Here is a 26,107-nt window from a genome sequence, read left to right on the forward strand (position 1 = left end):
GCAGCCGCAGCACTAATCCAATCCCACCTCCAGTTTGGATTGTTGGGAGTGGAAGGGATCTGTGGCCACAAGGATTGGGAATCCACAAGCAATAGGCTGGATCAACAGGGATCAATCGGGATCAGTAAGGAGGCAGAGGCCTTGGATCTGCAGATCACTGACCAACAGACACATGGTACAGTACAGAGAGCAGCGGGGAATCAGCCTTCCAGCACCAACAGATTGCACTGATATAAGGACTAATAACTAGTCAGAGATAGTCTGGCAACAAGAGAGAAAAAGATAATAGCACCTTGTATAGTAGCAATTGTCTCAGCAACACTTGTTTTCCTTGAATATCTATATCTATGAAGATTTTGACTTGCTTATATTTGTATTTCATGGGTAGAAAAAGTGTATCTCCAACCACTGAATATTCTTAAACATACTGACCACAATATATGATGATCTCTACTAATAGCACTGTACATTACATAGCAATTTCATAATTATTTGACTATATTTACTCATCATACGAGTTATAATTATTCATTGTTATTTCATGCCATCCCTTTTATTTTCCCCTGACTTATTCAAAACGGTCATTCCTCCCCCTGATGTTGAAGCTTCTGACCAGTAGAGGGAAACATGCATCTCAATGTTTTGGCAGTGATGAGAATTACACCTTATACTTTCTTTTCTTCTGCTTACAGAATCAGCAGGAAATTCCCCGGATAGGCTACCATGGAGGTGGGATAAATCCAAATTCAATACATTCACTCTGGTGTCTAACAGACCCTTTGTGTCACGTGAAGCTGTAGGTTCAGATCTCTTGCAGTCGTGTTAGTTGAAGGAGGCCCGCACTTTCCTGCCTTTCAGAGGCTGAGGTGGCCTGAAGTTGTTCTCCATCCGCATCCTCTGATCCTCTTCCTCTCCGGTTAACAGAAGCATTCTGAACTTGCCCATCTGCATTGGGAGAGAGGCAGAGAGATTCAGTTTTCCCCTTCTATCTTCGAAAGAAATTCAAACCAATTTCTTTTGTAAGATAGGTGCCATAACACTCTAACCCCACCAACTCATGCCACTAAAAAACATAACAAAAGTACCCAAATGTACCACCACACAATCCTAGTATTTCATTGTTGCTCTAGGTCTACTGTTATGTGGGGAAAGGAAAAACAAAATAATACCCTGTTACATAAGGGCTTTTCCCTGCTGGGTCTCCATGCAAGCATTTTTCAATTAAACCCCTGCAAAACACTTCTACCCATCCAGTCATCCATCAGTCAGGATAATCAGCTGGAGGGGATCAAAGGCTTGAGGCCTGGAGTCCTAGGTTGTGGGGCCAGTCGCCTAGCTTACGCCCCACCCGCAGCACTGCTAGAGGCATGGGTATGCAGACAGAAAGCTCATGACTGCACCCAAGCCGACTCAGTGATTAAAAAGGCCCCACTCTCCATCGACAGTCATGGAGTTAAAGATGGGGAATGAGAATGGAAAAGAGTGACAAAGGAAGAGCAAGTGAGAATGGGATCAAGAGGCTGGCAGCAGTCTGAACAGGGCCGGCTCACGGCGGTCCTGACAGGCGTCTGCTGCTTCATCCAGTCAGTTGGTCAGCTTACCTTGTCAACAAACTGGGAGTATCTGACTTAAGCTTTTCTTTTCTTTTATACTCAATGATAAGTCTAAAACATTGTCTATATACTGTATGTAAGGGTTGGATAATAAAACCAAGGAAACCCTGAACATGGCGTCACCCACGAATGATGCTATCTCCCTCTGGGCCAATCAATAACAAATATGTCACCTTGTTTTGGCCTGTAATTGTAGTGCCACCTTTGGGCCACTCAGTGTCATTTTGGAAATGCCAGAAAGCAGTGTTGAGATGCATCATTCCACAAAGTTTCCTAAAAATCCTATCAGCCGTACCAGACAAAGGACAAGGACAGACAGACAAACACTTCCCATAATTTCATTATGGGGGACAATCAAGTTGTTAACAAGATGACAACTGGTTTAACATTGTCCTGCCTTAAATTTCCAATCCAATGTTGCCTCATTATGTCCAGGGTTATGGGGGCATTGCAGAGTCAACCAATGGCATGTTGTCCAGCTTTGTGTTTTCATTAAAATGGTGTTCATTAACATGAGTAGAGTCAGATGCAACAACGATAATTTCCCCCTTACATTCACTTGAAGGTGATACAACTGCCCTTCACTAAAATGGTGGCTATTATTTTCCCTGACTTTCTCCATTACCACTCAATTGCATCACATCTCAATTGCAAACACGTGTTGTGCATTAAGATATTATTCATGAAGGAGGTGATTGATGCAGCCACACAAATTGCGTGACTGTTCATGCAGCCTACACAGGAGTGTATCAGCATTCACTTAGAGGATGCAGATGTGGAGCAGATAGACCTGCTGCTGCAAATGAATGCGGAAAAAAAAAAAAAAAGTAATTTCACACTGCTCTACATTTGAAAACTGTACACTTTGACTTTAAAAACAGATCAAACTTGAAATGTGAAAAATGATGGGCTATGATGCAGAACATTTGGTTTGATTTGGAATATTTGAAAGCAATCAGTCATACTGTTGAGTTCAACACGTGTTATGAATGTTATGAAACCAGGGGAATACTGTCAGTTGTTTGCACACTCGCAGATCTGGTTCACCATTCCAAAAGTCGGGGAGCAACTGATCACAAAAGAGACCAGATCTTCCCCTCTCTCAACAATCAAAAACAAGGAAGAAAAATATAGATGGATGCCTAAGATACGTTATTTACATCTGACAACAAATGTCTGTCTTACCCGTCAGCTTCATATTTCCAATGGCATGTACACTATGCATTCCAAATGGTGATTAGATTACGATGGCATTAGCCTTTGGTCCTGTCATAATACTGTACAGCAGCATACTCCCCCTACTGCACTTACCTTTATCTGCTCTTATCTCTCACACAGAACAAGGTAGCTATCTTTTATATTAATTTCTATTTTCCAGAGCTTTCATGGGAGTGAGAAATTATGAATGACAAATTTCTGCAATGGCTCAAGACATGCTGTAGGTTTCAAATAGTATTTAACCATCTATTTTCTTGTATGCTCAATGCCTAGATCTTTTGCAGTCAAAGGAGCATGTTTCCAGCTTTCACCTGTTTTTCAGACACATTGATTGGCTCCTTCAGGACGATCCAGATGACGCTCTCATGGAGAGGGGGTGTGGTCAGTGATCCAGGATAAGTCCAGAAGTGGAGGCTGCTGGGTAGGAGGCACTTGGGGTTGAAACCTTTGAAATCTACGACACTGCCCTATAATGGAAACACAAAGACAACAGCTTTATATTACTGCAATAAGGCTGAGAGCAGACCATAAACCAGATAAACAATGCATGGTAATAAAATCCTGTCACAACACATCACTCACCTTAAACTTCACCATGTACAGAGCGTCTGTTATCTTGTGGAGCCATCTGTGGTCATCGCCTGCCTAACAATAAAACACCGGTGGTTTTTTAAATTGATTTGAGATCTTTGGAGGGAATCCAGTTTGAGAGACATTTTACGTTTTCTTGGTTTTGCATATAAAGTAAGCAGAAATCAGTTCACTCCTGTTGAAGTTGGCAACACAAAGCTAAGAAAGCACAGGTCACAGCTGACACCACAACACTGGCATGGGAAACATCACATGAATATCTGAATATTCACACTAGAGAAGCTGTTTTCATGTCTCTTTTCCAAAAGGCAATTTCTATTAACCATTACAACACTTTAAAGGGTTAGTTCAGATTTTCCACAATAAACAACCAGTACCATGTTTTTTTCCTCATGGATCTGATCACATCCCAATAGAATAATCCCAAAATGCAGAAATGACTATAAACATGAAAGCTATATTGATGTTGCAAAAAATAAGAGTGTTAGCATTTTTGGACTACAAAATAGACCAACCAACCTACATCATCTGTTTTGGAAGGTTTTCTATTGCTTAGATAAGCCAATGTCTCCAGCATCATAATAATCCATTAATGGATAGTCTGGAAGTTTCACAAACTTTCACAAAAATTTTGCTCTTGCCTCTGCTTGAGTTCCCATTACTTCATGTAGATCTAAAAACAACTGCAGTAAAAAAAAAAAAGTAAAACTAACACACACTGACCAGGAAAAGGGCACAGGGGTAGCAAGTGGGACGGCATACAAATAAACCTCTTACCTCTAAAAAGATGCCGAGGACAGCGAGGCCATCGGGGGCCGTCGCTGCCTCCCCAAACGTCTTGTACTTGGCAGCGTTCCAGTGTACCAGATGAAGCTGGAGTGGGCGAACAAGAGATGGGGGGACAGAAAGAAATCGAAAGGGATAAAAGCGGGCTCAACAGTTACAAATTAACCCAACACATGCATGCTACATTGTGCTACCGTCAGTTCACATTCTAAAATTAACAAGTCATCTCTGTGCTACTGATGAGATAATCTTGCGCCCTTGTTTTCCATATCTATATCTACATATCATGTTCCCAGGCATATAGTGCGCTGACTGTTGCACATTGAAGAATTATTGCGATAACCTACACAAATTTTGCTCAAATGCCTATGGGAATTTCTCAGTGCCTCTTGAATATGAAGGGAAGATTTATTTTTCAGACACTGACATAAGAGAAAATAGCCCACACACATTAGTCACACTAAAAGCTGGAAATGGTATCATAATTTTCAGGACTTTCATTTTATTCATGTAACGCCTTAGCCAAGCACCTAAAAACAAATGTGTTGTTTTTTCAGACACTGACACACAGTGATTCAAACCACAGACACTGACCTCAGATGCGTAGCTCTTCCCTGCAACAGTGTGCTCAGAGCCATGGCAGCCCTTTTCACCCCAGTGGAAGTGGAACTGTCTCAGTCTGTAGGCGTTGGTAAGAGGGCCTCCCCTAATCACTGGAGAAGATGAATGAGAGTAGATGTTAAAAAAAGGCAGGCACACACACACACACACACACACACACACACACACACACACACACACACACACACACACACACACACACACACACACACACACACACACACACACACACACACACACACACACACACACACACACACACACACACACACACACACACACACACACACACACACACACACACACACACACACACACACACACACACACACACGATGAGTCAACCTGGCAACACCCAGCTGAGTTTATCAAATCCCTCTCTCAAAGCTGAGACATAAGCACTAACAGACAGGCAACCAATCTATCATTACCCTGGCATAAGCTTTAGTTTGGGACACAAATAGCCAAGACTATTCCAAATACACCAATATTCATGTAAATATTAATATAAATTAATATTAATTGAGTTTAGTGTCCAGGGTTCAGCTGAGTTCACTTTTATTGGCCCACATGGTTTACGGTAATGGACTAAAGGGCATGCCGTTATGGAGTGCATTTTAGACCAATAATGAAAGTAATTTCATTAGAAGTCTTCACTTAGCATATTAATTATTCACTCTTGCATCCCTAATGGTTAATGGGAACTTTTATGCCACTTAATTGTGTATGCCATAATGTAATGCAACTCACTGTCAGGGCAGTGGAGAGTGTTTTCTGAGTCTGTGGCCTGTGGATTTGTCTGTTAGTCTAATCTGATTGGGGTTCATTGTCATGCAGCTGTAGGCCTCCTGACAGACAGGCCACACCAGTCCAGGCCAGGCCAGGTTAGATAGGTATGAAGTAGGTAGGAATGGTCAAAGAGCAGAACACTTTGTCTATTTTACAAGTCCAGAGGAATGATGTGATAACAATCTGTTAACTCAAAAAATGTGGTAGAGACAGGTTCGAGAAATCCTTAAATCAAAACATTCTAGGCTGCTTATTATTAATTAAATGAAGAGTAGATAACCAATCACGATAACTCTTCTGATGGTCCTTTTCCACCTGAATAAGCTAGTTAATGGTGATAATAGTGTTGTAAATTGTGATGACTTTGGTTATACGGACATTGATGACTGCTTGAACAAAGCATCGTAATGATTAACAATTATGGCTGGTCCTTGACTCCTTTCTTGTTTGTTGTTCATATTCCAAGCCAAGTCATTGATACGGCATGCACTTTTTTATCAATTTGGATTGCTTGTACAGTCTGTATGTGTCTTTCTGGCTGGCTGCAAGAAAAAAACAAAATCAACCCTCAAAAATAGCAAAGTATGAACTCTTCTCGAAGTTATTTTAACCCACCTCCTAAACTGGACCAAGCTGACGTGTGATTTATGTGTGTGTATACCCAAACCCAGACACACAAAGGAAAGTTGACAACTGGGTATGCAGGTCTAGGAGATGGGAACCTCTCAAACGAACTACAATGGTGAATTGCATCAGAGAGTAGGTTCAGCGTGGATCTTCTCTTTGATGGATTATTTTCAGTGCCTAGTGCCTTAGCCAAAACAGCCTCGCATTTCTGAGCTTATCATTCATGGTAATGACGGGGTGGTTAACATGGATCCACCCAGCGATAAAAGCAAATAGGGTCATAATAACCATGCAGATCACCTCATGTTATTATATCTCTAGCCCAGCAGACAGATACTCATGCAGTTAACTGTTGGCTGCACTTTCCTCCAGCATAATCAGGGGTTTATTTGTAACCTTTGATTAAGGTCTGTTACTCACGCAGTTTGCACTGTCTAAAACTCAAGCGAATCCCACCTTTCAAGCATATTATTCACTGAAATTAAACTTTTAGCACCGATTTGTCATCCACTGCATCCAGGCTGACAGCACATAGCCAAGCCAATATCGCTGAACTGTGAACTCTGTCAAGACCTGCTAATGTTTCTGTTTTTTCCAATTCCACCCCATCTAGGCCCAAACCTGAATGTAGATTGTCTACACAGATCCAAAACCATTACATATTTGAACTGACAGGTTGGCTGATTTAGGGTCCCTGGGGGTGATTTTTTATTTGGAAAAAAAATAAAAATAAAAATAAAAATAAAAACCTAATATCAGCTTGAACCTGAATGATGCAAGTTATAGCCTAATTCTAGAAATTGAGCATATGAACGAAGGACCAAGTCACCCCAGCTCAAGTCACAAGTCAAGTTAACAAAAACTATAACAACTACTTCTCACCTGATCTATCATCCGAGTCGTCAAAGTCCACCACTACAGAGTGTCCATTGTTGGCGATGTTAATGGAGGTGCACTGGTCGTAGCACAGGAGGATTGGTGGCAGACTGGAATCATATGAAGCCTGATGAGGGACGATGTCAATGGGAGACTGGCGGCTCCCCTGGGCGATGGGGAAGTTTTTGTGCCATACAGGTGGACCTTATGGGAAGACAAGCAACCATTGTAGTGGAGCATTGATCAAATGTATAGAGCAATGATATTAGGACATGGGGTCACTTGTCCTGAAAAATACATACATAAAATGCATTCAAAACTAGGATAGTGATAGCCTATAGCTTTGGCTTTTGATTTCTCTCAGAAAATTGAGCAAAAGTGTGAAATCAAAAGCTTTTTCGACTTAAAAAAAAAATCATAACATTGGCATGGATTTGACCAGTAGCACAAAATTTGACCCCAGTGACCTAAGAATCACTGAAATTCAGAAATAAACCAAAAAGGAAATAAAACAACGTCTCAAACCATATTGATCAGTGCACTGCTCATGATGCTGATGCAATGTGATGAGATTATTTGTCTTGCAGTGAGTCCAACCATGAACCAAACAATACTTAATACCCAAGACAAGTGCAGCGGGCTGTTACGGTGACAAGCACTCATCCCTTTTAAGTTAATGGGGCTAATCTCGCATTAACAGCTATCTTAACATCTACTCGTCTGGATATATCACGCAATGCTCCAGCAACAAGGACAGTAAACAGTCTTTACCATAGAATAAAACACTGAGTTACACTGCCTTATTAGCGCCAGACCTCACTTTCTTTTTTTTCTTTTCTTTTTTTTAGACGCAATAAACCCTTGAGAGAAAGATGCTCTCCCTGGTGAGTTTGGATGCTGGAGGATCTTACCGTTCTGCTCTCCATATCCCCAGTGATTTCCTGTCATTGTCCCTCTGATTTGATTCAAATCTACTTGCCGGCGTCTAACTTCTGCACCCTGGTGCACACGTGTTGGACGGACTCAGACATTGGCCGGTGCAGTGATATTGATGAAGTTTTGTAGTGGGGAAGTGGGAAGGGCAATTATCCTTTCTTGACACGCCCCTTTCACCCCCATCCCCTCCTCCTCCACGCACGCACGAACGCACGCACACACACACACACACACACACACACACACACACACATGCACGCACATTTAATCTGAGTGCAGATCTGCACTCATATTAAACCTCGCGGTATGTTAAAATTGTGGATATTCTATTCTATTCTATTCTGTTCTATGAAAGTGAAAGATGAAAGTGTTTCATTCTCTGGTAGTCACACAAAATCTTCAATATCTAGTCATTCTGTAATGTTAAATGAATGGGATTTATAAGAGCAATTTACATGCTGGATAACCCTGGTCAAATAACCTTATATCATCTATCATCATGTTTCTTTAATTCATCCATGAATCTATTCTGCAAAAAGCAAACAATACATACAGGCTATATACAAACAAACAAATGTGTATATAGCCCTATAAACAACTAAACAAACAGTGGCTTCCCCATGACTCCCATTCATTTAGCAACAGCAGTGGTAATTTTTGGCTTATGTGTGTGATTAGCAGAGAGCAAAACTCAGATAGCCTACAATCAGATTGAGGTGAACCATGTAATTTCTACATGCAAAAAGGAATTATCCTATAACATCTAAATATAAAAAGCTTGACTTTATGTTATATTTGAATTTATGGAAAACACACACTGGCACACTTGCCTGAGCAATTTTACATTGGGTTTTTTGGGGGGTTTTTTTTTAAAGTATGTCACCTCAGTGAACGGTCTCATCATCTGACCCAAAGCCAACTACTCTCCCTAGCGGTCAGAATCCGTGTCGAAAATACGGATCTGAATTTTAGCGCTGACATCTTTGAGTCGAATCCGGCGTTCTGAAATACTAACATGCACCTGTAGGCTTCAGTGGAAAGCTACCATGGCAGCCACCAAAGCCTCCAAAGAGCAGAAATACGACAGACAGCTGAGGTAAAGTCAAAGTTGTGGTAAATTTTGCGTAGAGGCCCATAGTTTGCATAGCAATAATACGCCATTCCGCTCAGAAACCTCTACAGCAAAAATGGCTGTGCTATGATAGCTAACGTTAGTTGAGCTTGCTAGCGTTAGCTGACTAGCTATTTATATTACAACATCATGTAACTAATAACAGGGTAAGGCTAACCGTTGTGTGACGGGCTGTTGTGCTTTCCTGTTTGCTGCTTGTTAGCAAGCACTTGCCAGGAGGTGTAACGATAGGTATTTTCCTAAATTGTTTATATTTTCTGGGTTTGATCATGTCAAAGTGGGGTACAGGGCAGGGGCAAGTGGTGTAGCAGCTAGCATGCCAGTAGCTAACGTTGTTTCATTCTTGCAAGGTGGCGTCGTCTCTGTTGACAGTTGATGAGGGTAAGTGTTCAGTTGTATCACTAGATGGCAATGCATGTATGTTCTGTGCTTTCAGACTGTGGGGTGACCATGGCCAAGAAGCCCTGGAGAATGCACATGTTTGTCTTATCAACGCCACAGCATCTGGAACAGAGATACTGAAGAACCTAGTGCTTCCAGGTAAAACCATACGTTTCTGTGCTGCTGATAATCCCAACATTTCATATTTCAAGTGTTGTATATTCCCAATGAAGAAGCCGTCTTTCTGATGGAATGAATTGATCTCTTTCTCAGGTATTGGAGCTTTCACCATCGTTGATGGACACACAGTTTCTGGGGAAGATGTTGGAAACAAGTAAGACAGTAGTTTCAGTCAACCTTTTTGAAAGTTGATCTCAATTTAGTATAGTATGTGTCTCCTCCTTCTGTTGTCTTGTCGTGGTTGACATGTTGGTCTCTCTTGCAGCTTTTTTCTCAGCAACAACAGCATCGGAAAGGTATGTTCTACTGAAATAAATAAACTTCTGTTTTATTAAACTCTTGCTCTTTTTCTCTCCCTGCTCCATACATCTCTCCCTCTCCTTAGTTCATAAAATTATTTGTAATATACTTATTTGTAAAAAAAAAAAAAAGATATGTATTTGCATGTTATTTTTAAAAGTACTGACTGTAGTTTTTATGTTACAGAACAGAGCACAGGCTGCTACTGAGCTGCTACAAGAACTTAACAGTGATGTGTCTGGAAACTTTGTCGAGGAGGTTGGTTTTGTCTACCTTATACGGCATGATACCATGGATGTCCTCACACTTTCATTATTGAATAATAATAATAATGAAATTTATTTATGTAGCAATTTTCAGAACTGTTACAAAGCACTTTACAAAAGATAAAATAACATGAAATCAAAAGCAAAATCAATAAAACAAGAAATAGAGAAACAAGGCAGAGTCATAAAAGGGAGGCCAATTGCAATTAAAATGTCATTACGTAAAATCATCTCTATAAAAATGAGTTTTATAGTGATTGTAAAAGCAATAATGGTCAAAACACCAACTTTGGCAATGGTACATACTTGAATGTATTGGTCAGGCTGTTTTCATCATTCTGATACTCACAAAGATCCCTCCTTTGTTATGTTACTCCTGTAGAGTCCAGACAAGCTCCTGGACAACGACCCAGAGTTTTTCCACAGGTTCACCCTGGTCATTGGTGTCCACTTGCCAGAAAGGTAGGGAACCTATAGTAATTCTTGACTCTCACATTCTATTTTAATAAGAGACATTATGGGAAATGATATAGGAACTTGCAGAGAAGCAAAAAGAGGCAGGAAATTTCATTTGTGGTATTAATTTAACACTGTCCAGCCAGTTTGCCAAAATGAGAAATATTAGACAAGCGTTTCAATATTAAAAGATATATCAAAACGTTTGTGTAACCGTCCACTGAGGGAACCTTTTACATTCTGGCTGGGCATAGTTAGTAAATAAATACTATGAAGTAACTTCTTTGTGCTTTTGCAACATACACACCTGGAGAAACTGTTTGTATTTACAATAAGCTTTATTTAGGAAATGAATGTCTCTTTTTATTTTTATTTTCAATTCAATCAATTTGTCTTTTAAATTCAACAGCACTTGCTTGAGATTAGGCTCTGTGCTGTGGAGTGCATCCGTACCTTTCCTAGTTTGTAAAACCTATGGCCTCATCGGCTACATGAGGCTAGTGGTGAAAGAGCATACAGGTTAGTCGCACCAACATTTACATTTCACACCACTCGATTTCTTATGGTGAAAATGTACACCAAGACATTTAATTAGTGCTATAAAAATGCATATGAAGTAGAACTGTCAAGTCACAATGTAGTGTAAATCCATTAAATTGCATATGTAGTACTGTGATAAATACCATTTCCTGAATTACCCAAAATATGTATAGAATAGATATTTACATTATAAGACCATAGATCCATTATCCACCTGTATGCAGACATTTTGGTACATGGTGATTTATGTATATATATTTTACCATCTTCTCCTTCAGTGATCGAATCTCACCCAGACAATGCCTTGGAAGACCTGAGGTTAGACCAGCCCTTTTCAGAGCTGAAGAACCACATCCAGTCCTACGATCTGGACAGCATGGATAAGAAGGTGTGTGTATTTTGTTGTGTGCACATTTGTGTATGTACATTTGTGTGTCTCAACTTCAACGTAACCCACCTCTGGCTTACACAACTGATATTGTTCCTTTCCATCCTTCATGGGCTCTGTAGGATCACAGCCACACACCGTGGATAATCATCGTTGCCAAATACTTGGAGAAGTGGCACAGTGAGGTACAGTAAAATGTTTGTGGGTTCAGCGATGCCAAGATCAATGTCTGGCAATTACTGCACCACTGATATTTCATCTTGAGTGCAACGATTTTGCTTTAGTTGGCTTTAGGTTACAATGAAATGTCATTTTACTTTTGCCTTTGTAGCACAACTGTCAGCCACCAAAAAATTACAAGGAGAAAGAGGCCTTCAGACAGCTTATTCGGCAAGGTATCTGTAGCCCTCTAGTTTTTATTTGCCCATAAGTACAATCACCCGACTATGTGGCTAGAATACATCTTTGATCTGTTGTCTTTCCTTCAGGGATCTTGAAGAATGAGAATGGTGTTCCTGAGGATGAGGAAAACTTTGAGGAGGCTATTAAGAATGTCAACACTGTTTTAAACCCAACCAAGGTGCCAGATATCATACACTGTATTTTTGTATCTTTTTTGAGTTATCTTATGTCCCATACATCATACCTCACCTTTTCAACCCTTCACTAATCTGTTTTCAAAAGTGCCACAGTTATATATCAAATAGAGTCAAGTCAGACTCAAACTCTTATTTCTGTAGGTTCCTACTGCTGTGGAAGACTTCTTCAATAGCGAGCAGTGTGACAACATCACGTCACAGGTAAGTTTATGTCCATTTGTGGTATCAAAACTGCTTTGATGTTTCTCCTAATACTACGTTTCCATAACAGATATGAACCAAGAGTGCTTATTGTAAATGAACCAAGACTGCTTGTTGTAAATGTGGAATTATTCTGTTTATGTGTGTTTGTTTGTGTTCACCAGACCCCGTCCTTCTGGGTGATGCTGCGAGGTGTCAAGGAGTTCATTCAGAACGAAGGCAATGGCAGCCTACCTGTGCGAGGAAGCATACCAGATATGATCGCAGACTCTCAGAAGTTTATCAACCTTCAAAATGTGTAAGTGTAGAAGATGTGGTTACTAACCTTATTTTGAAGATAAGTAAGTTTGTAGAAGGCGAGCAGCTGAGGGCTTAGTTGAATTAGGCTCGGACGGGCACATTGGAGAGAGGAGAAATTGTATCATAACATGTTAGAAATGATCATACTGAAATTGGGTCAAAGTATATTTCTTAACCATAGGATTGAGTAGTGAATGGCTGTGTTTGCTGTCCCGAGGCAGATGTTCCTTACAGTGCATGATCTGTGCCTCATATAATCATGTTTGTGGCTGTGCTGCCATTAAAGCATGTGTTTCATTACAGCTACAGGGAAAAGGCCATGCAGGATGCTGCTGCTGTGTCCAAGCATGTAGAATGTCTCTTGCAGTCTGTTGGAAAGGTATGTTGTCTGACCTGTATACTCAGTTAGTGTATCACTATGCATCAGTTAAAAGCTGTGTTACTTGAAATGCATTTGACTGAAACTGGATTACTTGTTAAAATGACTTGCCTTTACTTCTCTTTTCCACCAGCCACCAGAAAGCATCTCTGAAAAGGACATCAGACTGTTCTGTAAGCAACCTGTGCATTCATAAACAACCTTGTCCCTCACATTTGCATGTGCACATACATTCAGTGGGTATGTTTACATGCACACAAATCTGTTCTCTGCTTCATTAAGGCAACACTCCATCTATGGCACACAGTATGTAAACCCTCTCTATTCACAGCCTGAACCACATTTTTTTTTCTGATAATATGAAAAAGTGGGTCACAACAACACAATCTGACAATTCTTTGGTCATTTTTTCTTTGATCTTGAGATGGTCACAGTTAGGATTCTTGTCAGAGTAGATTCTTAAATAAATCATGTAAACCCATGTTGGGGGAAATTGGTCTACCATGTTAACACTTTAATCAAACTCTCGCTGTGATCTGATCATCATCTGATCAGTAGTTGATGCTGTTGATTATGTGCATGTAAACATACACAATGACAAACTTTCAGACATACATGAACACGCGCATTTGTAGCATATTTGTGAATCGAATACCAGTTAAATGTTGTTACTCATTTAGCACTAATTGAAAGCACTAGGTCAGTCAGGTGTTGCTATAGCACAGTAGTGTTTTCCTTTTTGACATAAAGTTTTACATTTCTCTGATTACTGCTACTGTAAAGGTTTGTCAATTTCCCTTGATCAGTCGTCCTCAGAAATAATGAACAATTAATCAATAACTTTTTTTAAAAAACAGCAAAATGTGATGCTCGGTTGAGATTGTGATCCTCCTGCAGGCTTTTACAGAATTGGATGTAGGCTTTTTAGATGGTAGGCTATATCATCATCAACACTGTATCGCAATGCTTGCAGTGAACATTGTTATCTTTTAAAGTGAAATGGTCCCACACTAGACTGCGTTTCGCCCGCTTTATTTTGCGAAATCTGTAGCCTTTCTGTCTTGTTCTGTGTAAGCCAGGCTATAGACCGGTGTAAGCTTGGCCTGCTTCATCATAGTTACTTTGCTCCCCCTTGTGTTGAATATAAAATAATTACTTCACTAAAATCTCTGCTGATGCAGTTTAAGACGATACCACATATTGTTCCATTTGATCGTTTAATTAATAAGCTTGTTCGATCAAATTGTTAACGGCAATTAATCGATCACCAATTAATCATTTACAAACCTATATGTAATGCTGTCACTGTATGCTCTTTCTGAACTCTAGTGAGCTCAGTCTGCAAGGAAGCAACAAGCTTTGCTGGTGTGAATAGCATAATCTGTATTACTTGTAGCTAGAATGAAGATGCAGTAGGATTACCTGTGTCTGTTTGTGTCTAGGTAAGAATGCGTCCTTCCTGAGGGTGGTGCGCTGCAGGTCTCTGGCTGAGGAATATGGTGTGGATTCAGTAAATAAAGATGAAATCAGTAAGTTGGCGATGAAATTCCTTTATCGTTAAACCCTCCTCCTGCCTGCCTTTTTTCCTTCTCATCTGTTCTTAAACTCACTTCCACTTCACTTTTGGCAAGCTTGAAGCATATGAAGAAAAATCAAGTGGCACACTCTTCGCTTTTTTGTGCTTTACTGATTCCACCAAGCGTTTTCAGCTACATGGCCTTCGTTAGGGTGATTTGTGATTCGTCATATTCGTCATTGACAAATCACTAATCATCAGACGAGTGTGCCACTTGATTTCTCTTCATAATGGAGTTTTTACAAAAGCCTCATGTCTGCACCTCGCTGGGTGTGCATTCTTCCTATTGAAGTTTAAGACTGAAGCATAGAAGTATTAATGATATTTTTTACAGAGTAGTGAGATGCCCTTTTGTTTGTCTCCTCAGCCTCGTGTATGGACAGTCCAGATAGCGAGATGGTCCTCTACCTCATGCTGCGCTCTGTTGATCGCTTCTACCAGCAGCACTCCCGCTACCCAGGTAAGACCAAGGCTTATGTTAGTCCATTCCATTCATATTCCCATTTACATGCTACGGAGCTAAGTCTGATTAATAGCACAAAGGAGAAGTCACTGGAGCACACAGACAGTTTAAGTCTTCATTGAAGGCACAAATAGACTTGCAAATAGAATCCTGAGTATGGTGACAGTTTCAGCTTCACCCTAAAAATGTTGGGAGTTCTTCTGGTGTCAGTCATCTTTTTCCTCTGTAAACAAGTTTGCAACCGCTGGAAGGTAGAGCGTGCGTCATCAAGCAGTTGGATTGTCGCTTACGACGCAAAAAGCCGCGAATGCTCTGATAGTCAGTTCAATTAAGTTGTATACATGTCTAAAATGCCCTTCAATAATGCAACTAAAATCGGAATACTATGTCTTAATGCAGTTATGCTTACTCTCACTATGACTTTATTCAGGTTAAGATGATCAGAAAATGCTGTTTACATGGCAATTTCTTAATCAATATCGGATTATTACTGTCCATGTAAACATAGTCATAGTCCGGTTTGAAATTTCACTCATAGATTTGGGTAGTTTATTCCTATTGCCGTCATTACATTACATTTTTTTTCATCTCCTGCGCATGTCCTTTCTTCCCAGGAGTTTATAATTACCAGGTGGAGGAGGACATCAGCAAGCTGAAGCTCTGTGTGAACAGTCTGCTACAGGAGTACAGCCTCAACGTCAACATCAAAGACGATTACATCCACGAGTTGTAAGTTCTGATCACTGCTGGATTTACTGATTGAGTGATTTGCGCAGGCTGTGCCAGATAATGGACTTTATTTGTGACATTCATCCAAAAAAACTAATCCTGTTAAGATGAAGTATTGAAATTGTTGTCTTCTTTTTTCCCTTTTCATAATCTACAGCTGTCGTTATGGCGCTGCAGAGCCACACACAGTTGCTGCATTTTTGGGAGGTACAGTTTTTACATTCTTCAGAGATTGATTGAGATTCTAATGTGCGTATGTCTCACCCATATAGTGCTAATAAATCAGAAATGTTTATCTGTTTGTTCTTTATCAATATTTTTGTTTAGGATCGGCTGCCCAAGAGGCCATCAAGATCATCAGCCACCAGTTTGTGCCCTTCAACAACACTTTCATATACAACGCGATGTCACAGACCTCCGCTACCTTCCAGCTGTGAATGCAGCTACTGAACATGTGCTTGCTTAAAGAAATATCAATGAAAATAGAGCAAGATTGAAAGAGGCAGAGTTACCAACTTGCTTTGAACAATCCGTACTGTGCACTGCACGTCAGTCTTTTGAAAGAAGGAAGTAACATTGCATTTTTATCGCATTTGAATGGGTTTACTGTCTACTCCAATCACATGCACTTACCCTCCCTCGCTGAACCTCAAGGTCCTTCTTTTGAAGCAGATCAGGTTCGGGACTCTTTAGACTAAATGTTATCAGCCATCAAGCCTTGCCTGCTTTTCAAAAGATACTGAAGGGGAAGAAATGAGGGTAGCGTTCTTGGAGGATTTCCTTGAATTTTTCAGTTCAACAGACAAATAGGAAAAAAAGCTGGAAATGAAACTAGGGAATTAAAAAAATGTGGAAAACCTTCATGTATTTTCATCTGTGAAACTCCCCATTTATGGATGAAAAATTACAATGTAGCACTTTGTATACATTAGTCACAACTGTCTATCTTATTGTGCTGTTACTACAACAAGGTGGAAGATTTTTGGATGAAGCAAAAAAGAAATTCCAGTCATTTTTTCCAGTCTGTTTTTTGCTGGGTTTTTTTTATGTCAAAGAACAAGTTCATACACATTCTTTATTGCAGAATTTGCTGCTTTATTTTCATTGCATATGTGTTGCATTGTGCAAAAATGCTTTGGCTCTAGCTTGTGTGCCAAGTTAAAGCCCTTTTTTGAGCTTGCATGACTTCACCTCTGTACAGATACAGTCTGGCAAATACTATGTTTGAGTAAAGCAACCATGTGACCTGTTGACTTGTTGACCAGCAGAAGCTAGGGTCCTCACAGCTATCTTGTCCAAATAAAAGTGAGCTGACTAGCATGTGAGCTGCTTGACAGGCAGAATTAAGATTCCTAATTTGACCTGAACACTGGCAGCATTTACATGCAACCGTAGGTTAATACTGAGATTTGTTGGAGTTTAGTTTACGATGTTATAATATCCAACAGTAGAGGGTACTCTTTTCCATGGTTGAGCATTAATGGTTCAACATGCAGCACTGAGTGTGTTTCAGAGGGAACAATTCCTGAATGCTGACCATAGGACACAGACTGCAGTCGATATAATTAACCATAAGATGTTAATGAAAAGCTTGCTATGTTGATTAGTTACCGTCATGCTGCTTCTCAATGGCCCCATCCAAGATGCCCTTTAATGTAGAAGACACTTACAGTGACTCCATTGCAAACATGATCTAATATCCGTGGCAGGGTCGTCCTGTTAGAGAATGTGTGTCTACAGAGGGCTATTGTTACGTAACTGTTGGGCACTGTCATGTTTTTCATTTGTTCTGTTTTTCCTCCGATTTTGGCTGAATGGAAATTTGCCCTCAGCAGATTTTTCCTTGTAAGACTCCCAGCCCCCCAGCTTTCCCCAACTATCGCTCTCTCTCTCTCTCGCACGCACACACACACACTCTCTCCCTCTCTCTGAGAGGGATCGAACAGGTTGCCAAGAAGTACTCTGGCCATTTCCTAAATGAAGATTTCATCTACTGCCTCTTAAGATTATCATGTGTTTGCAGTGCCAGGTTTATTAAGCCAAACCACAGTGTTATCTGCATGTAAAGTTAGAGATGGACCCCACCGACTATTGAAAGAAAACAGAGCTTTAGTGAAATGCATAACATTATAAGCTCAGACATGGTGTAGTTATTAAGATACACAACTCCGCAACCACATTTACCCCTGCTGGCCTTGGTTTTAATCCTGACAGGGTTTTTTTTTTCCTGTCTCCCCATTCTGTCTGTGTCTCAGGCTCTTAAATAAAGATAACACTGAGGGAAAAGGGTCCCCTTTAAAATCAAAGAAGAACTATATTGTAAAGAGATGTTTCTGATCATTTACTCCCATTGCTGAATGTAACATACTCTCTTTGAGGCTAGACCTTTTTCTGGTTCTTTCATATCGACAGGTTTCAGTGTTTTTAGATTCTGCTTATCTGCCTTGGTAATCACCTATCCTGCAGCAATGTTCTCTGATGTGTTCAGGTGCAGGTCTGAAGTCTTTCCCAGGTCATTTGTTTAAAGGTCTGATGCTAAACTAGTCTCTTTCAGGCAGCTATTCAGGATTTTATAACTTGCCTTCCAGCCAGTCCAACTCTGACTTGATGTACTCCTAAACACTTCTTTTGGCCTGAAATGTAACATGCAACATCTACTATCTCTGTGGTAGCTTCCCTCTGACTTTCCAAGGATGAGATTTCAAGCTGCTCCTCGGGGGGCATGAGGCCACAGCACATCAGTCACTAACCAATTTTGTGTGTGTGTGTGTGTGTATCCAGCCAATCTATATACAGCTGTGTCAACATCCTTACATGGCTCATGAAAGAAGGAAAAAAAGCATCGCACACTCTAGTTCCTTATGCATAATATTTTTTACTGACAACATTTAGGCATAAAGCCGCCTTCTTGGCCTTACCTTAAGATACATTGGCATTGAAAAAGTTCCTCTCCCACCAGGAGGAGGTAATCTTGATCATTTACATTCCAGGCGAGAACACTTTTGGCTTCACCAACTAAAAACTTCTTCATCCTGTGGGTTAAATATTGACTTTGACTTAAAATGTTTCTTATAATTTAACAACAACACCCTTACATGTTCCATTAAGTGCAGACAAGTTCAAACTCAAAAAGGAGGCTTCAGTTGCTCACATTGCTCATTGTGCTGTATTTGTTTCATGCTATCAGAGTCCTGACAGTAGCTTGTGCAGCTATACCTTAGAGACAACAAAGATACAAACGTAGACCAAAGAGACCTCTTTATTGAAGTAGCACTTGTTTTTGTACAGGGTCCATTGTTGCTCAACCTTTTGAAGTGATGTAATTCAAGTTATGGGACATCATGTGCTGGTACAGATAATTATTACTCTGCAACTCCTAAATTATTGTTCTTTTTCAACGACCTCTTGTCCAAAACTCTTCACTTATTCCATGTCAGTGAAAGCCCCGTGTCTGATAGACTTCCACCCTTAAATTGTGACACATGATGCGTCAGACTTGAACAACGTACAATCGTATTTGTATTGTGTATGTACAGTGGTGGACACTGCAGAGGCCCCCCATCATCCATCTGTCCACCATCATTCCTGGTACAGCAGCTGTTGCAACCTATTCTTTCTCAAAGTAGGACTGACTGAGCATATTGTTATGCAAAACTTGTGTTAACAAAACATGGGGACATTCCTTGTGTCTTATGGTTGAAAATAGAATCAAAATTGTATTTTCTGAACACCTGTGGATGGTGGAGCCGTAGTGCAGCAGTAGTTCACTGTTACATGCAGTACAAACAGGACTTCTATGATGAATGCATCCCTGTAAGTAATGTATGTTTACATTATTTAATTGGATATTAATAGGATGCCTATGCCTTTGCCAAGTTTAGGTTTGTATTATATAAGTATAGTTTGAAAGCATATGTTGGACATTTTACATTTTATATTTATCCACATGATAGAATTTGAATTCTAAATCAGAGTTTGGGACTTCACACGATGGCAGACAGCATTTTCCAGAGAAAACCTTTATTAAATATTTTACCCTCCCTTTAGTTTCATGCTATAAGTAATCATGTCATATGATAGATTTCTCACCTACACTCATTTCAAATTATTTATTTGAAAAAACTTGGAAAATTGTTCAGTTCTATGTCCTTTACTTATGTCTTCTCTGTCTTTATCTGCTTCAAGCACTGCATGTGTGCTTTACTTCTCTGAATCCCTGTCATGGAACAGGTAGTAAACTGATCTTTGCTAAGCCAGCCTCATGGCTATAGCATGACTGCAGGACAGAACAGCTTTTCTTCATTTATGCAGAGGACCAGACCCAAGTCCATGTCTGAGTTTACAGGACAAACCCATTGCCCACGTGCTAGAATTTGCCTCTCTTGGTCTCTTGAGCGACACTTCGCCAGCCCTCTTGGCACAAATCTGTGATTACTCAGATTCTTGTGAGGAGCAACAAATCTGATGCAAACTAGGAGGGTTAGACTGAAAGACTCAATGACTACATTTTCTAGTGAGGATGAGACCTGTATTGAAAAACACTTCATTATATTAGATACAAAGATTCTACTATTCTACTAAGATTCTACTGCTCTGTCTTTTCTTTTTTGGACTACAAAAGAGATAAGGTTTTATGTGCTGCCATTCATTCTGCATTATCCTTCAAGTGTGCCATCAAAGTGTGGGAATCCTGTTAGCCTTAAAAACAGGTGATAACTCTGAGCTAATGACTATTTTATGAGTTACTTTCCTTAATGGAGTTATGTATGCCACTCAATGTTGAATAAATACATGCTAATGTAGCCGTATGCCAGTAAAAAATTCTTCACCCAGCACAAGCCCCATAGATTTACCACAGAAATTTGATTTACTGTAAAGTTTGAGTGAAACCGCAGCCAGTAAACAACATGGAAATTCCCTTTGCATTGCTGGTGGCGAGAGCAACCACCCTGCCCACTCTTTATTATGCATGCATCTGTCCTCCTCTCTGTTGCTTTCAGGCATTATCAAGGCTTCAGCTTCCAGGCTCAGCTTGTAACAGCTTTATCTCCAGTCACAAGAGGGGCTGGACAATGGATAAGAGTGTGTGTGTGTGTGTGTTTGAGGGAGTTGGGGTTGGGGGAGGGGCTGGTCGTTAATGCTAAAATCAATCAGTGAATCAGAAGCACTTACTCTGCAGAAGGGCCACATTGCCAGCGATGATATTCTTATTCTGTCGCTGGCAGCTTCTGAGAGGGAGAGAGTAATAAAGGGAAAGAGAAAATGGGGGAGGGAGGGAGCTGGACATGTGAGCTTACAGTAAGGAAATAAAGCAAAAAAAAAAAAACATAAAGAAGGTGGCAGGTTGATAGTCACATTTTCCCACAATGCCAGAGGTCATATGTCCCCTTGTCCCTGTCTGTCACTGGGTAGGAGTAGTATCATAAACAATGTACGAAAGAGGATTGAGCAGTTGAAGGGAGAGAGAAAGTGTGACTGCCAGGCTAATAGAGAGGGGAAGAGCAAGGCATGAGGAGGTTGAGGATGATGGCTCCTGATGGCTCATGACTATTAGTTTGAGATGTTTGCCTGGCTGGAGTCCAGCTATAGTTCAGCCCTCACCTCCTCATGAGGCCCAGGAGGAGCCAGGCTGAATTAAAACAGGCCCGCCAGAGCCGAGCGCAGCAGAGAGTTCGGTCTGTTTACTGGGAGACTGCAGGAGGCCGGCATACTTTAACCCTCTCCGGGGTCTGCGGAGGGCCTCACAGCTCTGCCTGCAAACAGATGGAGCTGTGACAGAGGAATGCATACATATGTACAATACATAAAGACCCTGGAGGAAATGAAGGAAATGGCAGCATAAAGCAACAGCTACGTTTTGGTCCACTCTCTTGTCAAGACAGTAAAGACAGGTTTTTTTTCACCTGACTAGAATTATTAGCTCCACCAAGACACAAAAAACTTACAAATTTTTATATACATAGCATAAACATATTATATTGTATGTGTGTGAGAGAGAGAGAACTAGGCCACTTCACTGTAGGAAAACTAATACCCTGTAGGATGATTTAACATTGATTTAGCCATTGTGCATGTGCAGTTGATAAACTGACATATATACTTCTTAGTATATACTTCAGCACGTTGCAGTCAGTCTATAGGATCTGCAATGTGTACTGTACACTTAAGAACAGTGCAGTGCAAGCCAGCCAGAGTCTGTGAAGGTGGAGCCGTCCCAGGCTTCTAGGTTTTAATGGCTATATCCTTGCCAGATGCATTGTTAATGAGTTCATGTAACACAGCCTCATAGGATGGGTGGTACCCTCTCCACTGATAGAGGAGGAGAAAAGGACATAACTTCTGGAAACTATTTGATGACGTTGATGTATATACACCCCTCTCCTGCTGCACAAATGTACAAAAATGCATATACGCCCTTATATGTATACACACACACACACACACACACACACACACACACACACACACACACACAGGGAAGAAAGACTAAGGGATGTGTCTCTGCTGTGCTCCATTTCCTTTCCCAGCGAGGGGCCTAGCAAAACAAACTCACAGCTTACAGTTGGATCAGATTCATTTGGGGAGGGATTGTTGTCTGAGTGACAAAATATCCTTGTGGAGATGTCAGTAACGACACAATCTGTGCCAAACGTTATAAATCAGTAAACTATATAACTGCTTCCAGATTTCTCATCTCATTCTTAACTAAATATTCTACTTTTTGATTTTTTTTGGGAGGTACACTGTTTTTTGTGTGGAGACCAGTGGAGCTGAGCTGAGAGAACCACTCAGAATTTGTGGCAGGCAGTCGTCTAATGATAATGATGAGTATGAATAATCAAAGGCAGTCTCTAATCAATTGAGTGTGTGTGTGTTTTTGTATGTGTGTGTTAATGGACTACTGGATAATATATCTGAAATCGGGGAAATGTGAGATAGCAGTAATGTAATGTTAAGTACACGATCTTGATAGACTGATCTAGAATTGTGAACGAGCCCTAGCAGGACAGAAATACATAAAAAGAATGAAGCTTGGTTCTTCTCAACATTTCTTCAATCATCTGATGGTTTTAAAGTGAGCTTTTGATCCCTCTTGTGAAAGATTATGCAGTATTTAGGTTGACTATCAACCTGTGACTCTAACTTTGTACCAATTTAGGGGTATCCATCTTTTTTTGTGTGTTCTACTTGCTTACCCACCAAGCCAGCTGGCCATCTTTTCTGTCTGTCTACTTCTTTATTTGGGGGATGCAGGCGTGGGGTGTGGGGGTTAATTGGCTAATTGACTGTATACATCTACCATCCATTCATCTGGATTCATGTTCCATTAGCAGCCAGGCCTTCAGAGAGTCTCTAAGCCAGCCTCTCCAGATGGGGTCAGACTCCTCTTGCCTCTGGGTCCCCTCTGCAAGACCTGGGTGTCGGGTTACACCCCAGAAAACCACACATCAACGTATGCACAAGCTATAGGAGCAAGCACATGTGCACCCACACACACACACATACACACACACGGGAGATGAACAATACACATGCACACACCATCCACAGGCGGTCTCTTTCTCTCAGCACACAAGCAGCTGTAGGATAGCCACATGACTTTGAGATATACAGAACATTTTTAAACAAAGTCATGGTGTTGAATGAAACAGATGGTTGTGCTGCTTATCAGTGAATTTCAGAAAGACGTGTTGCTCAATCGGTTGTGTCCAATTAATCTGTAGTCTTCCAAAGTTCCTTGTCTAAGTTGACTAAGCATACACAATTATTTGCATTCATATTTTAGCTGATGCTCATATCTTAAACTCGACCTGTTTTTGACTTTATAGAAAGGTATGTAGGTGTGTGGGTGTGTGTGTGTGTGTGTGGTCATTTCTAGCATATGATTAACTCAAAAAGTATATGATCATTCTCTGAAGCGCATTCCCCAGGTGCCATTCTTATCTCTGTCACTTCTCTGGCATTCTCCTCATCGCCGAGATCAGTCGACAGCAGGCAGCCTGGAATTCCACTCCGGAGAAAAACATGATCTTTTTGTGTGTGTGTCGGTGTGTCGGTGTGTGTTTTATACTTCTGTCAGATAGAGATCTGACCATAGCGAAACAGAAGCTGTAAACATCTTAATGTAGCCTCAAATATGCAGCAGCACTCTCCAGTTAGACAAATCATTTACTTCCCCCTCTTCAACAGACCATTGTCAGTTTCCATGAATCCTGAGGGGGAGAGAGAGAGAGGGACAGAGAGAGAGAGAGAGAGAGAGAGAGAGAGAGAGATTATCCAACCCACTTTTCCCACTTTCTTTGAAAAGTTAGTAGAGGGCACTAAAGGTGGAGGAGGAGGGCTGAACTAGTCAGTGAGGAATTTCTGGAGCTACAATTCCTACTCCGATGTCTTTCCCATGAGTCGGGAAGTGGAGCAACACTCTTTGACCAACCTCCACACAGCGTACACACACATCATACATGTGTTCCCCTGTCTCTCGGCTCATTTTTCGTGACAAGCTTTAATGAGTACCACCTGTTTGCTCAGGCCACAGCATTCAAAACACGGAGAAAGAAAACTATGTCAGCAATGTGAACAGTTTATGGAAGTTCCAGGTGGTATTTGTGGCCTGTCCTGTATTTGAATGACAGACGTTTTTTAGTCGTACAGCATATGGTCATTATTTGATCTTTGGTTTCTCCTACTCATAACGCAAACGTGTAGCGCGCCACAAAGAGCAAGAGGGCGGTGTGTTTGTGTGTGTGTGTGTGTGTGTGTGTGTGTGATGTGCTCCACAGGGCAGTGTTGATGAAGAGGAGATGTTCAGGGTGAATTCCACAGATAAGTGGCATGGCCTTTTGCTGCTCCGGGTGAAAAAGGGCAAAGGACAACAGAGGCTGCATATGGAAAGCCTCAGACACACATGCATACACAAACAAGAGCTCACGGGCTCAGGGTGTACAGTGAGTGAGTGAGTGAGTGAGTGAATGAATGCATTATAAACATAGTAGTCCCATTACAGAGGGCTGCAACAGTCTCCGAGTCAGTCTCCGATAACCAGCCTAATAACAAGATAATGGGATATAATGGGAATACTGAGGAAAATGTGTAATCTATAACAAATGGCACCTCAAACAGCAAGGTCAAAAGCACACACACGCACACACACACACACACACACACACTGAGAGGGGGTAAATCAGCTGCTGGGGCCGTATACGTGGCGTCAGGCTCAGTTCAGATCAGAGCATTCTTCAGATTCCTGGCTGTAATTACGCTGGCAGGTCTGATTCAACCTTATATCTGTTATCCACAAACAGGAAGGACGGTGCTGATCATCTTCCGATCGATATCTGTCCGCCGGACAATCACGCACACAATCACACTGTTTCAGTGGAGAACAATCAGATTGTAAGAGGAAAACAGAGGGCCTCTCCGTTTACGGCTCTGTGGCCACTTAAAAGCAAAGCACTTTAAGCACAAGCATTTTCTCTGCTGTGTGTAGCTTCTGTGAGTGTGTGTGTGTGTGTGTGTGTGTGTGTGTGTGTGTGTGTGTGTGTGTGTGTTTATGTGCCCACGTGTGTATGTGTGTTTATGGGTAGGAGGTGGTACCTGCGCGTGCGTGAATGTTTGTGCTTTGCATGTGTCAGCAGGCCAGGAGATACTCTGTGCTGGTATTAAACCACAGAGACCCATAACACAGCAGTATGTCTGACAGAGTGTGGAGGAGGGGCAGGAGAGGGAGAGAGATGGAGGGAGAGAGAGAGAGAGGGAGAGAGAGAGAGAGAGAGAGAGAGAGAGAGAGAGAGAGAGAGAGAGAGAGAGAGAGAGGTGGTAAGCTCAACGGGGGATCGGTACAAATATGTAGAGTCATGTCCTCTCATTAGACAGCAGGGGGCGTGTGGTGCAATTGGATCCGAATGGAGGGTTTCACTTCCATCTCAGGAGACTGAGGCCTGGCAGAGCGCTGGGGAAGATGTCTGTGGCTGGAGGAATACTATCTCATACACACACACAGACACACACACAAGCACACACCAATTCAGGTTCATTCATCTCGAAAAGATTCTCTATAAACATGCCCGTACAAATCACACAGGAAAACATTAAACAGATACAGACAGTTGCAAACACAGAATCTGATAGAAACACACACACACACACACACATACACAATC

At 41.1% G+C, this 26,107-nt stretch overlaps 2 protein-coding genes across 5 annotated transcripts; one reads left to right on the plus strand and one right to left on the minus strand.

Moving 5' to 3' along the window:
* Positions 1-625: 625 nt before the first annotated feature.
* On the minus strand, positions 626-8,069 carry ca7 (carbonic anhydrase VII). The gene is made up of 7 exons (XM_071519689.1): positions 8,033-8,069; positions 7,128-7,325; positions 4,803-4,921; positions 4,200-4,295; positions 3,414-3,476; positions 3,143-3,298; positions 626-945 (listed from the first exon to the last, which is right to left on the minus strand). The coding sequence occupies exons 1-7, from the start codon at positions 8,067-8,069 to the stop codon at positions 823-825; spliced, it is 792 nt and encodes a 263-aa protein (XP_071375790.1). The 3' UTR covers positions 626-822.
* A 1,017-nt stretch (positions 8,070-9,086) lies between these two features.
* Positions 9,087-17,267, plus strand: nae1 (nedd8 activating enzyme E1 subunit 1). 4 transcript variants are annotated; one of them, XM_071519685.1, is made up of 20 exons: positions 9,087-9,153; positions 9,626-9,733; positions 9,839-9,904; positions 10,016-10,046; positions 10,237-10,308; positions 10,699-10,778; positions 11,182-11,291; positions 11,591-11,700; positions 11,823-11,885; positions 12,032-12,095; positions 12,189-12,280; positions 12,441-12,500; positions 12,665-12,798; positions 13,104-13,179; positions 13,313-13,352; positions 14,622-14,708; positions 15,123-15,215; positions 15,833-15,947; positions 16,105-16,154; positions 16,275-17,267. In XM_071519685.1, the coding sequence occupies exons 1-20, from the start codon at positions 9,104-9,106 to the stop codon at positions 16,382-16,384; spliced, it is 1,611 nt and encodes a 536-aa protein (XP_071375786.1). In that variant the 5' UTR covers positions 9,087-9,103; the 3' UTR covers positions 16,385-17,267. The 4 variants fall into 4 exon arrangements, with proteins under 4 accessions (XP_071375786.1, XP_071375785.1, XP_071375787.1 ...); XM_071519684.1 differs by having other exon boundaries at positions 9,626-9,729; positions 9,844-9,904; XM_071519686.1 differs by having other exon boundaries at positions 9,097-9,153; positions 9,540-9,729; positions 9,844-9,904.
* The last annotated feature ends 8,840 nt before the right edge of the window (positions 17,268-26,107 follow it).

This window comes from Centroberyx affinis, unplaced genomic scaffold (genome assembly GCF_046629955.1).
Source record: "Centroberyx affinis isolate AG114_WGS23_722 - 3 ecotype Tasmania unplaced genomic scaffold, CSIRO-AGI_Caff_v1 ptg000722l_1, whole genome shotgun sequence".
NCBI classification, from domain to species: Eukaryota; Metazoa; Chordata; class Actinopteri; order Beryciformes; family Berycidae; genus Centroberyx; species Centroberyx affinis.